The sequence below is a fragment of the Ostrea edulis genome, chromosome 5 (assembly GCF_947568905.1).
Source record: "Ostrea edulis chromosome 5, xbOstEdul1.1, whole genome shotgun sequence".
In the NCBI taxonomy this organism is placed as follows: Eukaryota; Metazoa; Mollusca; class Bivalvia; order Ostreida; family Ostreidae; genus Ostrea; species Ostrea edulis.
This window is the reverse complement of record NC_079168.1, coordinates 71,443,375-71,458,684: the sequence shown is the minus strand read 5'-3', so window position 1 is coordinate 71,458,684 and position 15,310 is coordinate 71,443,375. Positions and strand designations below refer to the sequence as shown.

The window sequence follows — 15,310 nt, the reverse complement described above, 5'->3', positions numbered from 1 at the left end:
GTGGCTCACGAGTCTCTTAAATAACTGCTTCCTCTATACTGCACATTCTCGACTTGAAAAATATCTAACAAACCAAGATCACAAAATCTTTGAGACGAAAGTGTCTTCTTTGCTCGAGGATCGCCAACTGTACACGAATTAGTAGATAATCTCAAATAGCAGGACTGAAAACAAACAGGCGGAAAGGCAGGACAAGTAGAGGGGCAACCGAATCTGTTCCGAGCTCTCGTCTGTCGACCATTCCACCAGAAAGGCATGTAAGAAGGTAACCGCGGTAACAAATCAAGTTTTATTTACATCTACAATACCCTACTTACTTAGAAAAATACATATCACATTGTTAACTCTCATAACAAATTTAGTCCTTATTGACAACATAGAGTGATAAAGACTGTCAATTGGGCTTTCCCGACCCAAATCGAAACTAAACATTATGTCGCAGTCAATGTAGTTTTACTTCTACAGAGCCTTAAGGAAAATCTCAGATTTCCCCTCTGATAATTCTATTGAATTTTTTTTTTCAGGAATCGGAACTGGATCGGACATAATACTATAAAAAGTCATGTAGGTGTTTTGAGAAACAGAACTGTTCTTAGACTGTTATAATTGTACATCGCCTAATATTTTTTATCTCCACAGTGCGCATGCTCTTTTGCCTTCATTCTCAAGGACACTATACTAGAGCTCCTCGGATCAAAGTCTGTGAGTTTCGGACAACTTCCAAGAACTCCAGGATATCCTCTATATGTGTTGCTCATGTTACTACTGATGTGTGAGAATGGAGCAGCAAATATATTGGGATATGACGTCAGACAACCATCGGTCGCAACTGAGGTCCCGCATTTCGTATCGGTATTTTTCACTGATGACGTATGCCACGGATCAAGTGGTAAAGGTGACCCAAAGCCAACAGCTGATTTTCTAGAGATCAAACCGGAAGTAAATTCTTCATTGATTCTCAAGGAAGAGTTCTCCAATTTGTCCTGTCGCCGCCATTTTGCACGTCTGTTTTGAAACCACACCTACAAAAGTAATTGAATTTCAAATAAATTAGATACTTTAAGATGATGCACGATGGGAATACTGATGGGAGTTTTAAGTGTAGCCCAGCCTATCTTTCTTTTGATATTATTCATACGTTAAATACATCTTGCAACAACTACTCAGTTGACAAAGTCGATGATTTTATTTGGTTGTTTAAGATTTCCTCTGTTCAACAAAGTTCCTCTGACAAAACTGCATGCTTTGAATTGCAGATGGATAGAAATAAAAATATCTAGTTAATTGAATAACATGCCAAATGACGGAGGAACAAAGGTACCACGCACTACAGACGCCACTAGAGTCGCTTCTGTTTGATTATGAATCGGTGGATACAATAACCAATCAGAAGGAGGCGAATATGCTGAAAGAAGGGGGCGTGGCGCGCGGCGTGACGTACCCCAAAGCTATATAGTGATGGAAAAGATTTGTTTAGAAATCCCTCATCGAAAAACTCTTGGCTGCAATTAAAAACACTCGTCGCCATTATCTCTTTCACCCTGGGTTTATTCATGTGTATAATTGAGGGTTACTTTTGAGCTATTAACTTGTTAGAGGATAGGACTTTGTAGCTGAGTTCGAATTATCTCCGTCATAGGGCCAGATGTCCCTCTGTATCGGAGGCTGAAGCACAAATTGAGCTGATCCCATGCTAAGTCAATTATTAAGGTGATGAGCTGTAACAGAATGGCCGAGTCCTATTGATAGCGTCACTACAGACCTCGTTAGCAAAACGAAGTAACCTCCAAATATAATAGCCTAAGAGATTCCCTCTATTGCATTATGCTAACCATTAACAAGGTGTATAAATCGAGCTAATGAACTTATCTTCATAATTAAGTCTCTTCTAACGGCGACTTTGGGGTGGAGGGCAACATATTTGATCTTATAACATATATCTTATATGTTCAGTAAAAGTAGAGTAATCGATGATTCACCCATCAGTCTATTCCTTAGATTCAGTGCACGAAGAAAAATGATATACTTTAAGAGGTACTGCCTGGGAAGAAAATTACTTCACGTTAAATGTCCCCCTCAGATTATCAAGGGACGACAGAAGTCATCGAGCACTTCAAGAGTCGCATTGCATGATGCAAAAACAGCGGCCCCTATTCCCTGTTAAGCCGATTTCAGTGAGTCTGTCTCCCGGTTACAATTTCAGGGAAAAAATGAAACCAAATGTTGCGACTGACCAGAAAAAAGGAAACCCTTGTCCGTTCTTAAGATGTTTAATGTTTATTATCAATATTGGAATTTTACATAGTTATTCGAAATTTTTATTCATTGTGCTGCTATTTTTAGAAAGAGTATTCTGTGAAATCTTTAAAATCGAGAAAAAAAAGCAACTTAAAAATTGGTTGCATACATTACTTGATATTAATTCAGACAAGTAAACAGAACAACCCCGGAGAAAAGTTGCAAAACATTTTTTTTTTAAATGTTTATATATCTTAGACTTACTTTTTCATTATCCTATTGAGAGATCAATTGACAATTAATAATTTTAAATTCTATGTAGTATGGGGGAAAAAATCAATGCTGCGAATAACTGGAAGATAACTTTAATTATCATACAAAATAAATACACTTGAATTAAGATTGTTCAACACACCCAGTGGAGTATTTTCAAGTAGTAAGGAAATATATTTCTTTATATATCAATATTACAAAGATGTATGAACATATGAATATTCATGATTTATGGGGATCATAAAAGATGTGACATTGTAAACGTTAACAAATTTCCGTAGCGGGATCGGATTGCGATCTATTGTCCAGTAAATTAACCAATGACCCGTGAAACTAGACAAGCACTTTAATCCGGATAAGCATTAATTAAATCCGCAATGTTGTAACGTATCCCCCCACCCCCAAATATAAGGTTAAGGTTTTGACACATCTGAAATGCCCCAGGTTAAATATTAATGGTTGATCACCACGTACAGTAAAGTTAAATGGTCGTTATTAGTCAGTGGTTTAGATTTTAAAATCATAAACAAGATTATTTAGCCTGCTGTATTTAGATATAAAGTATACAATACATATTGCATAATATTGTTTTTATGTAATAATAAACTATACTTTGTAAAACGATTTCGAAAATATAATCTATTGTTTAGACGTCATTACCATCTATTTTTCCTCACGATGCTAATTAGAATAGCACCTTCTGTAATTCTAATCGGATGTCCATCATTACATGTTGACATAACCAACAGCTGGTACCACAGTACATTTACATGTATATGTTGACATAAACAACAACTGGTGCAGTATTTACATGTATATGTTGACATAACCAACAGCTGGTGCAGCATTTACATGTATATGTTGACATAACCAACAACTGGTGCAGTATTTACATGTATATGTTGACATAACCAACAGCTGGTGCAGCATTTACATGTATATGTTGACATAACCAACAACTGGTGCAGTATTTACATGTATATGTTGACATAACCAACAGCTGGTGCAGCATTTACATGTATATGTTGACATAACCAACAGCTGGTGCAGTATTTACATGTATATGTTGACATAACCAACAGCTGGTGCAGCATTTACATGTATATGTTGACATAACCAACAACTGGTGCAGTATTTACATGTATATGTTGACATAACCAACAGCTGGTGCAGCATTTACATGTATATGTTGACATAGCCAACAGCTGGTGCAGTATTTACATGTATATGTTGACATAGCTAACAGCTGGTGCAGTATTTACATGTATATGTTGACATAACCAACAGCTGGAGCAGCATTTACATGTATACTAATGATTCGGAAAAGTATTCTTTTCTGGATGTATTAGGAAGTGTACACGAAAATATCAATCACGCAAAAATAAGTACACATATAATGCTTATCATTATTGACGAATCGGAAAATCCATTATAAATCTCCACAAAGATACTCTTATATAATCAATATTGCAAATACAATTTTAACTTTTAAAGGGACTGGTTCACGATTTTTGAATAAATTAGTTTTTATTTTTTATGTTTAATATTAAAAGTATAACTCATTTAATGTTGACAACCAAAATTTTAACCTTCTGAATGCAAGAATAAAAGCTATATTTTAGCCTTAAATATGCGTTATATAAACAAAGACTCGAGTCTTTTTATGTATACAAACAAACAAGTGACATATCAATGTTGTAATATAAAGCATCTTAATTTTGCATAGTCGCACATCTTAACTTTTAGATGAAACATTTTATCCGAAGAATGCTTGAAATGTGAAAGATATAATAAACTTAGATCGATATCCATTTCTTTTGGAAATTTCGTAAACAATAACATACCGCAATCTTTGTTTACAAAACAAATAATGAACTCTATAAAATGAGCTTCCGTGATAATGTACAACCTTAATTTTTATGTGAAATCTTTTAAATATATTAGGCAGTAGATTTTGATCATTAAAAGTGAAAATTAAAATTTTGGAGAAAATCGTGAATCAGTTCCTTTAATGTAGAATGGTGAAAAGACTAAATATGATGAAAGCTCTATTTGTCTATCAACCTCTCATACTATTGTTTTAGAATTAAGGGTATGCATTACAACGCAGTTGTACTTCTCAGTTTGGTAAAATGACGTAGATATGGCATTACAAACACGACGTCTAGCCACCATTTTCGGTATTTCTACAAAATGGCTATTTTCACGCAGTTTTTCTTCTAGGAAATACCAAGCGCAGATTTATTATTTTGGTACTCGTGTGTGATAGTAATTTTTTGGGGTCCAAAGCTGTACTTTATGTTTCGGGAAGGTAAAATATTCCCAATAAAGGTATATTAACTGAATTTGAGTGAAATTAAAAAAAATTGTCACTGTTGATACTATATACTTCAAATAACTGTAAATATCGCACACACAAATTATGTAAAATTATATTGAACATGATCTCATTTATGAAATAAAAGAAAATTTAGTCTTTCTTTATGAAATTTTTAAGATTTTGGGTTTTACGGAGGTCCAGACTGCCTGTCATTATACATAGTCCTTTCAAAAGGACTATGTTCCTTTGAAAAAAAAGTAAAGACAGACCTGCACACGGACTTCTGGGAGGTCGATTTTCATGGCCAGTTCCTCTCGACTGTACACATCCGGGTAGTGAGACTTTTCGAACGCCCTCTCCAGCTCATGCAGCTGATACGTTGTAAATGTTGTGCGGTTTCGTCTCGTTTTCTTGCGCGTGTCTGAGTCCTTTTCCAATTTCCCGGTCCTTTTGCCATCAAAATTTCTGTGCAACTTCATTTCGTTACCTACACGAAATACAGCATTGATATTTCAAATGGACGTTAATTCATTTCAATTCAATTCATTTAAATCGATGTCGTAATCCATGTTTTAGCAGTTTTAAGATATGGGGAATAAAATACACTCACTTGAATGTACCATTTTTGTAGAATTAGAGTTTTGTTTTCTTTTGTGCAAACTATTTGCTCAAACCCACCCCAATAATTGAAAATCAACGACACAAACTTCAGAGAACTGTTTTGACAGTTAGTAACTAAATGACACGTCGAATGAGCTGTAAAGCTTGATACAATCTTTAATAATCTCGAGGTAACAAATGATAAAATTTGACATTCATCTTTTCGAAACCCCTCTCCAATTACATTCCACAAAAGAACCCGCGCCACCAAATGCTTGAAAATATATCATTAGGCGAGATTTTATAATTAAATTAAGTTTATTTTCCACAAAATACACATACAAATTTCACGGCTCAATGACTCTAAATAGTAGACAGTTTGGAGGAGAATGGTAAAATAAGACGATATTTAACACCCCGGGTTCCTTTAACGCAATGGCGACATCCTTCGGTCTCAAATTGTCGCCCGTGCTGAGCTGCGCTGCCCTCGCGGCTCGTCTAACGAGGTGGCCATTGAATTGAGATGTGACAGCAAATTGCCGATTTGGTGTCTCGTTTCCTCTTCTCAAAAATTATTTTTCTTGTGTGCATTTGTAGTGCCATTTAGGTTTAATACCTTCGTTACAAGCGCACCTTTGATTTCATTTTAACAAGATAAAAACTTTAATTATATTTGAAGAGTCTCTTTTCGCAGAGTTCTTAAAGAGGAATCGTATAGCTATCTTAATTGACATTTTCTCTTGAGTTCATCTTGGATTTCACGATGTGCAATGTCAAATTCAATAATATTTCTAATGAAAATCTAATTGAAATTTGAATTTTTAATTGAAGAGTATATGATGTTTATTTCCCCTCCTGAGAAATCCTAGTTCGAATTTATAACATATTCTGTTAAAATATAATTTCCAACACGTCATAGGTGAAGTGAAACAAGAGGTTGTGGCATTCTTGTATCGCTTGTCTGTTAGTTTGTCTGTATAGCATGAACAAAGTCCCACCAACAGAAATACGAACCTTTGTTTAAAACATTTTGTTGGACAATATATCATCAAATATATCTGATTAGGATACTAGTCACTGCTAATCACTACATGTCTTATTTCTTACAAAGCCACAATACCGGGAAAGAAATTCCTCCTTTTTTTTTTTATTCATCTCAATATCGAAATGATTTTTAAAAACTATTTTGTAATAATAATTTCGATCACCTTTATGAGTAGTATTTCATGCCGATATAAAATGAACACAATGTAAATGATAGAATAAAAATCCTGCCTATTCTTAAGACATCACAGAGTATATTTTTCAGTTCATATCATACTTATAAATAGTTTTGATTGTAGAATATCAATAATTCCATGTTTATATGCATGAAAAGCAGAAATTTTAAAAAGAAGCACTAGTAGCTTCAGTATCAATTCTGAGCGTTGCGGTTTTCTTTGAACATCACCATTATCATTCTGTTTCAGTTTGTTTCTTTGTGTTTGCTTTATTTTTGTTTTTATTTTGTATCTTCGTTTGCTTGTTTTTTTTTAATTTGTCATTTAAAAATTCAACATATGCACCGTAACATAGAGAAAGAAAAACCCCCAATTGAATGGTTAAAATAATATCTTGTTATTACTAGTAGTCATGGTGATACAGATGACAAAACAGGGAAACATGTTTATAGCAATCATTGAATATTATATATACAAATTAAAATTTAAAAAGTGGGACTTTTGATGTTGATTTAAAAAAAGAAGGATTTTCAGTTACGATTACAATGCACAATTCAGGTGATTTTATTTTGTATTTTTAGTTTTCATTGCATAGCAACTGAGCTGAATTCGTTATACTCAGAAAATTTCATATGCTGTATCAGCTTCATCAGCTGATTAATTTATTGACGCAAAATTCTACGCAACGTACTCACAATTCATAAACGTTTTCCTTCAATTGTGATTATAAATATCAATTAAATCAATTAACGGTTCTCCTTTCTACAGTTGAAAGTTAAATTGCCATTGGAACTACCAGATTTATAAGATCAGAACGTTCGCTGATTATCATTTACATTCAAAACATCTACATGACGAAATACTTGCCTGCCGGGACGGTGGTATCCTGGAGTCTGGAGTTTTCCGGCAAACTCCTGAATCCGGAGTCCGGACACATGTTGTAATTTTCCCGCATTTCCTCTCGTATTCCTAAAAGAGCATCGATGCTGTGAAAACCAGCGAGATTCGCTTGTCCAGGAAATTGCGTTGACAGCATGGTTATCTCTGGGATTCTAGGAACGGTGCTAGATCATGCTAATACTATTTATATTTCCAAAAGATTTTCGTGTCAACACGGCTTAAGAATTCCTAAATTTCAGAGGGAACATCCAAGTAAAAACCCTGCCTTCAATTTGATCATTTTGATTAATTCTAATAAAACAAAGAACTTTGAAGTCGCCGTGGAATCGAATTAGTGGGTACACTACAAGGATGTGGTTGAGTTTTGCGTGACGCCTAAGTCTTATAAAATGAGCCCCAAATTCGGATTTTTGCACCTAGACTACTTATTGCTTGAAGTTTAGCTGGCAATTTAATCTTGAGAGACACCAAACATACAATATGGAAATAATAACCATCTCACCAATTAGGCAAACGTCAAACGCCATCACAGCCGGCGCTTTGTACGCGGGCCTTCCAATGGCGATCTGGGCGGGGCTACATTCTGACGCGTAGCGATGCAGCCATTCGCCGGTAGACCCGGTCTTTAAAACCGAAGAGATGTAACTTTTACTCTATCATACCTAATTTACCTCTAAATTGCCGTTCGTCGTTTGTGAAACCAAGTAAATTTGTTCATTCACGTTTACAGAAATAAATTCAATCTATAGTGTTCATTAGCCTGTTCTTCTAGAAAATTCTTTTGACACTGAATGCCGTTGACAGATGTCGCCATTGGTTTCATTGATCTTTGAGGGATTCTCCTTGATCCTGGCGCCATCTTGTAATTGTCTCTTTTGCTATAAGAGACTCAAGAGGCATTCTTTAAAAAAAAAAACTAAGATGTTTATCGAGAATGTGTCTACCAACTGAACATGTCGTAATAAGTGATTTAAAGTACATGTATATACCCTTTCTGAACACTGTCTTGTTGCAGACTTTGGCTTTTTCTTCTTCATATGTACGTTTGTTACATGATTAACTTATGCTTGAAATTATTGCTTGACAAAGATGGCATATAACATGTGAAACACATGTATTATCATTAAATGATTATCATTGAACAGTGCATTTTTAAAAATACAGCTTGATTATCTAAACACGGTCATCGAGTGAACGGAATTAACGGATATGGGAAAGTCATTAGCAAATTAAAAAGTATTTTCAAACATTTTCTCTCATTCGATTCTCTTTTCCTATGGAGCTTTATGGTTTTCGTGTTCGTACATCTGGGGAAAAAAAGCCGGTTCGAGAGTTATTTATCGTACTCCTCCTTACTGAGCCCAAATCTGTGTGTTTATTGCTGACTAAGTGATACAGGAACAGTCACTACCTTTTCTGTACGACTCAGAGGCCTGTTTCATCAAAACAGGATAGAATTTCGACCTAACGTACATTCTACTAGAGAATTGACGCCATGATTTTTGAAATTCGTAGCGACATTTCTTGTGCATGAACAGATATACAGAGAGATTGAGAAAGACCCCTATTTTCTGCGACCTGATATCATTGAAGATTGGGATTTCTTTCCCCCGAACAATTCAAAATAAGCAAAAGTTGGGGAAAAAATGAGTCGAATAGTGCCACAAAATAATTGAAATTTCTGACAATTATTCATCACTGGAAACTTATTGCGTAGACCAAACAGAATATATATATAAGCGAGGGTAAAACGGATGCTATGGGGAAAGTCAGCTTGCGCATGCACAAGTGCACTGGAGCCAATCGGAACATCGCACGGCCTTTTCCGTTAAGTCGAGAAAATCGGTTTTTTTCTCTTTTCTCCTCTACTTGACGGAAAAGACCGGTCTACAACAGGATAGAACGCGACCGTACACAAGAGGTGGAGGGGATTCAGGTTGCGCATGTGCAAGAACATGTTTATCGGAATCGATATTTGTCAAAGGATTTGTTGTTCACATCTTAACATGGGCATTATGTGTGAAGTTGTACCGAGCTTTTGAAACGAAAACGACATTCAAGCTTGTAAGTATCACTATTTTGGTGCCACTGGATTAATTATAAATATCAATTATATCACTGGTTTAATCATTACAGCTGGTTATTGATGATAATCAATCCTTATCATGTTGTCAGTTCCTTAAACTTAATTCTACCACGGTTATTGCAAAGATTAAAGGAAAACCGCGGCTATTATTCTACGATATACTTTCATACGTATTAACTGATTATGAGAAAATTGATACACATCTCGCTTGCATTTCAAGGTTTGCTAATGCAACAATAAAGTGGATGACTGATAATTTAATTTTATGATAATAAAAATCAATCAACATGTTTTTGTAAAACAAATTCATAAATGACTGAAGAACATTTGTCACTCAGTAGAAACCAATCGTCTGCATTCCGAGTGCGATACACATGTAAACATGGCGATGCACAGACAAATATTTCTTGAACTGTATTCAAAGCAATTGATATAATCCATTAACATCAAACTAAATATTTGAAATATTTTTGAAATAAATTTAAAATACCCCTGTCGTCAGCAAATATAATAAATATATAAACAAAAAATACCCCCCCCCAACCCAATGTAGGCCGTTTCGGAAACTGCCATGACGTCACTGTGACCTAAATCGTAGCTATATAGGAAAACCATCGACTGTATATTTCTGAGCTGTAGTAGAATAGAAATAAAGCTCTTGTTTTTGTGTTTGTTGCAACATATACAAAAATGCGAATATCATTTCTTAAATTCACTAGCAAAGGAATAGATGCCGTCAACATAAGCAACATTCTCTGTCATAAAAAGTGCAGTCTTGTATTCCATCATATTTCAAGTTCATGTCCACGCCCTGTACCTCCTACAAACATACTTCTACTATTGCATCCATACTTTTTAATTACAAAAAACTGTACAGTGCCTAGATATAGACCATCTTTATATACCTAATCCTCCTACGTGTTCTTGTTCTTCTTTCAGCCATAGTCCAGCATTACCGGCGATGTCGATATAGTTGAAAAAGAGGACCTGAATTTTCGAAATCATTTATTCTAAATTCAGAGAACCCCGGTCTCTCAATTGGCGACAGAACTTCATTTCTATGATAAATTCTGTCGACGATTATTCCAGACGATGAACTAAATATAAAAAAAGAACTCGATACATGTACCTTGGCTAAATGAATAATAGTATACGTATTTATAGGAAGAAAATTAAAATCCCGCATTGGACACATCAAAGCAAAAGTGTGTACCATCTACCCTTCTATGTTTAGTAAACCAGAAGTGACAAAAGAATTAGATAGGTTACAGAATACTACAACTGCCCTTTCAAAAGATGAAATATTTCTATTTTAAATACATTTAAGAGTTCCCGTACATACGTCTTGTGTTTATCAATGAAAGGATAAACTGGTGATGTAGATACATGTAACGGTTACATAGGACACAAATTGAAAGGATTGCCCCATTTTACAATTCCTTGGAACATCTTTCCTTTGGTTAAAAATAGCTGTCTGATAAGGGAGGCCCCGGGGCGTTCCCGCCACTCCACTATATCCAATTAATGTTATTCATTTTACATCAATGTTTATTCGATATATATATATATACATACATACAAACCTTAATACTAAGGATAACCCATGAAAGCTCGAAAACTTATTTCCAATGGGGTCCTTTGATGTACGTATGTTTGCGCTAGGGGGTCATTTAGAACCTACATGTACTACCTTCCGATTACGAAGGCAGGGGTCTACTAGTGCGCTAACACCTGAAGCAATCATGCGGAGTCTTCCTTATGGTCAATCCGATTCAAAATTGAATAGTACACAAAATACATTTGTTGGCTACATGTATATTTTGTAGGGTAATATAAGAATTGTTGGACCCGAGGACCGAAGTTGTCCAAGGGCCGATGACAAAGGCAGCGGAAATACCCGATGGTCTGATGACTAACTGTAGACCTACAATCTACAGTCTGTTGGTCATTTTGGATTGTGATTACACGTGTAGTGCACTCGCACCAGTGGACAACGCCGATAAAACATAAAATGCAATCAACATTATACATGTACGTGTACTTGAATATGACTTATCAATCCAACACCATGTCGACGTACCATCAAACCCAACATTAATCCGTAGTAAGGTTTTCTAATGTAAAACTCTGTAGTATAATTATATGGATTTAATCCATAGTAAGGTTTTCTATTGTAAAACTCTGTAGTAGGTATGGAATTAATCCATAGTAAGGTTTTCTATTGTAAAACTCTGTAATATATATGGAATTGATAATTATTGATGTACCAAGAGCATTTTTTAAGATATCTCTTAATCTTAAGAGATATCTCTCTAAATAAGAGATATCTCTTTCACTTAAAGAGATATCTCTCTAAGAATTCCTAAGGAGATATCTCTCAAAGTGTAAGATATATCTCTTTAATCGTTGAAAAAGAGATATCTCGTTCCAATATTTTTATTAGTTTAAGAAATTCTCCCTAAAACGGAAGCCCGCCATTGAAGCAAATCTTACCATGATGGCTGGGGTGTTGCTAAAACGCGGAACGGAAAATGGAACGGAAGACGGAACAGAAAACGGAAAATATATTATGCAATAATGTTATGAGGAAGTCAACATTTTGCAAAAATCAAAAGGCTTATTATGAACAAGGGATGCAGCAATTACAGAGAGAACAGGAAGTCATCCTCAGAATCCACCATTTCATATTGATACCTCATATTAATGCATTATTATGTAATTTTACACGGTGTATTTTGTGAAAGAATGTACCAACAGACGCTTGCTTAATACTTTGCATAGTAAGTTTTAATAAAAATATCAAGAAAGCGCCTGTTGGCACCATCTTTTTTCCCGGCTTTGTCATCCCTCCCCCAGATTTTGACAGTATGTTGTTTCACAAATGAATAGAAAATAAATAAGACAACATACTGAAAAAGACTTGAATTATAATTGAACCCCTTTCAAATTCTATTACTTTATTCTGGCTGGTATCGTAAGAAAAGATTTTATGAGCCCATCCAATGAATAAAAGGTACACCCCCCCCCCCCCGAAAACAACATTGTAAAAGATAAAATTATTTTTTGAACAATTTTCCCCAATCATAGCCTTTTTAAATCGAACGTGCTTTTAATCGAACTACATATGTTTAAGATAACTGAATTTGAATATAAATTTAGTTCTACACCTGGTACAATATACATTTATGTATCACATCAAATTTTAAAGCGAATGAGTCCGGTGAAGAAAAAAGTTTTGCCTCATTTGGGATGAATCTAAGAGGAATTAACAGATTTATTTCATAATTTATGAAATAACTAGAAAGCTAACACAGAATTTATGCTTGAATGGAATTAAAAGTCATCTCATTATTAATCCAAATGTTAAGCTATACAAGTATTTAGTTTAAATATTAACTGCCAGAAGTCCTCCCTATTTAGGATAGGGGTGCTGCGGATACTAAGTCTCCTGTTAGTTAAAAAATAATAAATCAAGCACAAGAAATTTAATTTGTTGACTAAATAAAATCATGAATTAATATTTATTGTTTTATATATATCACACTCCCTATTGTAAGTACACACATACACGGTATTATGTGTAAATACATGTACATTACATGTGCGTTAATGACGTTTTGCCAGGGGGGTGGGGGTGGAATATAAACCACGTGTGTTCTTTTCATTCTCTACCCATAGGTGTCACTGCTCGCTAACATCTCTGTCAATGCCGAAATTTAAAAATTCTTTTAAAATGCCTTGTAAATTCTTATATTAATGTTTACCTAAATTCACTTACTCAATTTATGATGCAAAATTTTAAGATACAGTTGTTTTATCGCTTGTAAACAATTCTCAAATTGTTGATTTTAATCAAAATGACACCCCCCCCCCGTTTTTTTTACCATTATCTTATCTACATTAATCATTCTAATTCTTAAATTCCGTTCCCTTCCGCGTTTTAGCAACACCCTGATGGCTGCAATCCCGTGGGAAGATTTTGCTTTTACCGCATGTGAAATGTATACAGGTAACAAAAAACAAAGACAATAAATTGATGAAATATGCAAGCTAGACTAGATTTCGCCTCTCGGCAACTTGACAATGTTACCCCAACCACCTCTTCAACCTTTCCCGCCATTTGTACACTAGAAGTATTTTGCTGGTTACATCATTTCAATGACAATGCAACAGGGAGAAGTCATTATGATTACTGGGGGGAAAATCTAAAGAGATATCTCTCTAATTTAAAGAGATGTCTCTTTTTTTACATCGATTGAGAGATATTTCTTTACGCTAGAGAGATATCTCTTTCTCTCTGAGAGATATCTCTCAAAGAGAAAGATATATCTTCCTAGCGTAAAAAGATATCTCTCTAACTTACAGAGATATATGTTTAACCAATAGAGATATCTCTCTTATTTAAAGAGATATCTTATTTTACAAATAAATAGTAAAAGGGCTTACCATAGGAAAGGCTCCAAAATCAAATCAACGTGACTTCATTCAGTTTGCAATGTTATTTTACATGTTTTACATATTCATTCATATTTTGTACAGAAATATAAAAACCCAGAGGAATTAGATTTGTTTGTAGCAACTGTGCTTAATTCCATTCTTATTTGTAATGACATTGGTCGAATTCTTCAGTTTTCTTTAACTTCGGTACCCTTGGATTTTTCATTCAGAGAAAAAGCGTCAACAATATAGTAACATGAAATTATTGGTGCATTGAGGGGATGTGCATCTGATGAAATACGGAAGTTCCGAGTTCACCAAGAGTTATTTCCCTTTGTCGAACCCTTCCGTAAATTATGACGTAAAATATGATGACAATGGGTACATTTGCTAATTACTATCGTTGTATTATTTCTTAAAAGATGATATCCAGACTTTCTGAGACCATCCTATCTCAGGGAAAAGGCAACTTTAGTGAGTTTATGAGTATTGGATAACAAAATGGCTCAAACAAATATTGTTAATTGCCATCTTTCTTTGATAAAAGCGTCACTCATGTAGAAAAGGAAACGAATAATGATTCGATAACCAATTTGATGATCTTATTCAAACAAATTATGCTTGATATGGCCAGAATATGCATACCAGTGATTGATATAAACAAAAGTTACGCTTTATTACATTAATCGTACGTAATCGTTATGTACAATACCAGTCTACGATATAATGTATACATTGTGTACCCACCATACGTCATAAAATGCGAAAGAGTTCGACAAAGGGAAATAACTTTTGGGTAACTCGGACTTGCATATTTGAACCTCCCAATTCTATATTGATTTTAACACACGTCAATATTTACATATGTTCCGAGAACATGAAACCCGAGATTGTGATATAAACCAGTGCTCAGGATCGTTCATCGGATAATTTGTCAAATTTTACAGAAAAAAATCCCGGATAAAATTGGATGCCATCAAATTATATATATATATATATATATATATATATATATATATATATATATATATATATATGACAGATAGTATTTTCTATAACAATTTTGTTCCAAAACAATTCGTCCAGTTGGGGTTATACAGACCTGGAACGTTACAAGTTTTACAGTAAATTCCGACCTTAATTCATCCAGCTGGCTATACAGACCTGGAACGTTACAAGTGTTACAGTATATACCGACCTTATTTTCCTTCCCAATTACGCTATATTTCTCTGACG

At 34.6% G+C, this 15,310-nt stretch overlaps 1 protein-coding gene across 3 annotated transcripts; it reads right to left on the bottom strand.

Annotated features, from left to right (window-relative positions):
• Positions 1 to 275: 275 nt before the first annotated feature.
• Positions 276 to 8,335, bottom strand: LOC125652638 (retinal homeobox protein Rx3-like). Of its 3 annotated transcripts, XM_048881976.2 has the most exons (4): positions 8,054 to 8,318; positions 7,519 to 7,620; positions 5,101 to 5,318; positions 276 to 1,022 (listed from the first exon to the last, which is right to left on the bottom strand). In XM_048881976.2, the coding sequence occupies exons 1-4, from the start codon at positions 8,076 to 8,078 to the stop codon at positions 618 to 620; spliced, it is 750 nt and encodes a 249-aa protein (XP_048737933.1). In that variant the 5' UTR covers positions 8,079 to 8,318; the 3' UTR covers positions 276 to 617. The 3 variants fall into 3 exon arrangements, with proteins under 3 accessions (XP_048737933.1, XP_048737932.1, XP_048737934.1); XM_048881975.2 differs by having other exon boundaries at positions 7,519 to 8,335; XM_048881977.2 differs by lacking the exons at positions 7,519 to 7,620; positions 8,054 to 8,318 and adding an exon at positions 5,442 to 5,579.
• Between the last annotated feature and the right edge of the window lie 6,975 nt (positions 8,336 to 15,310).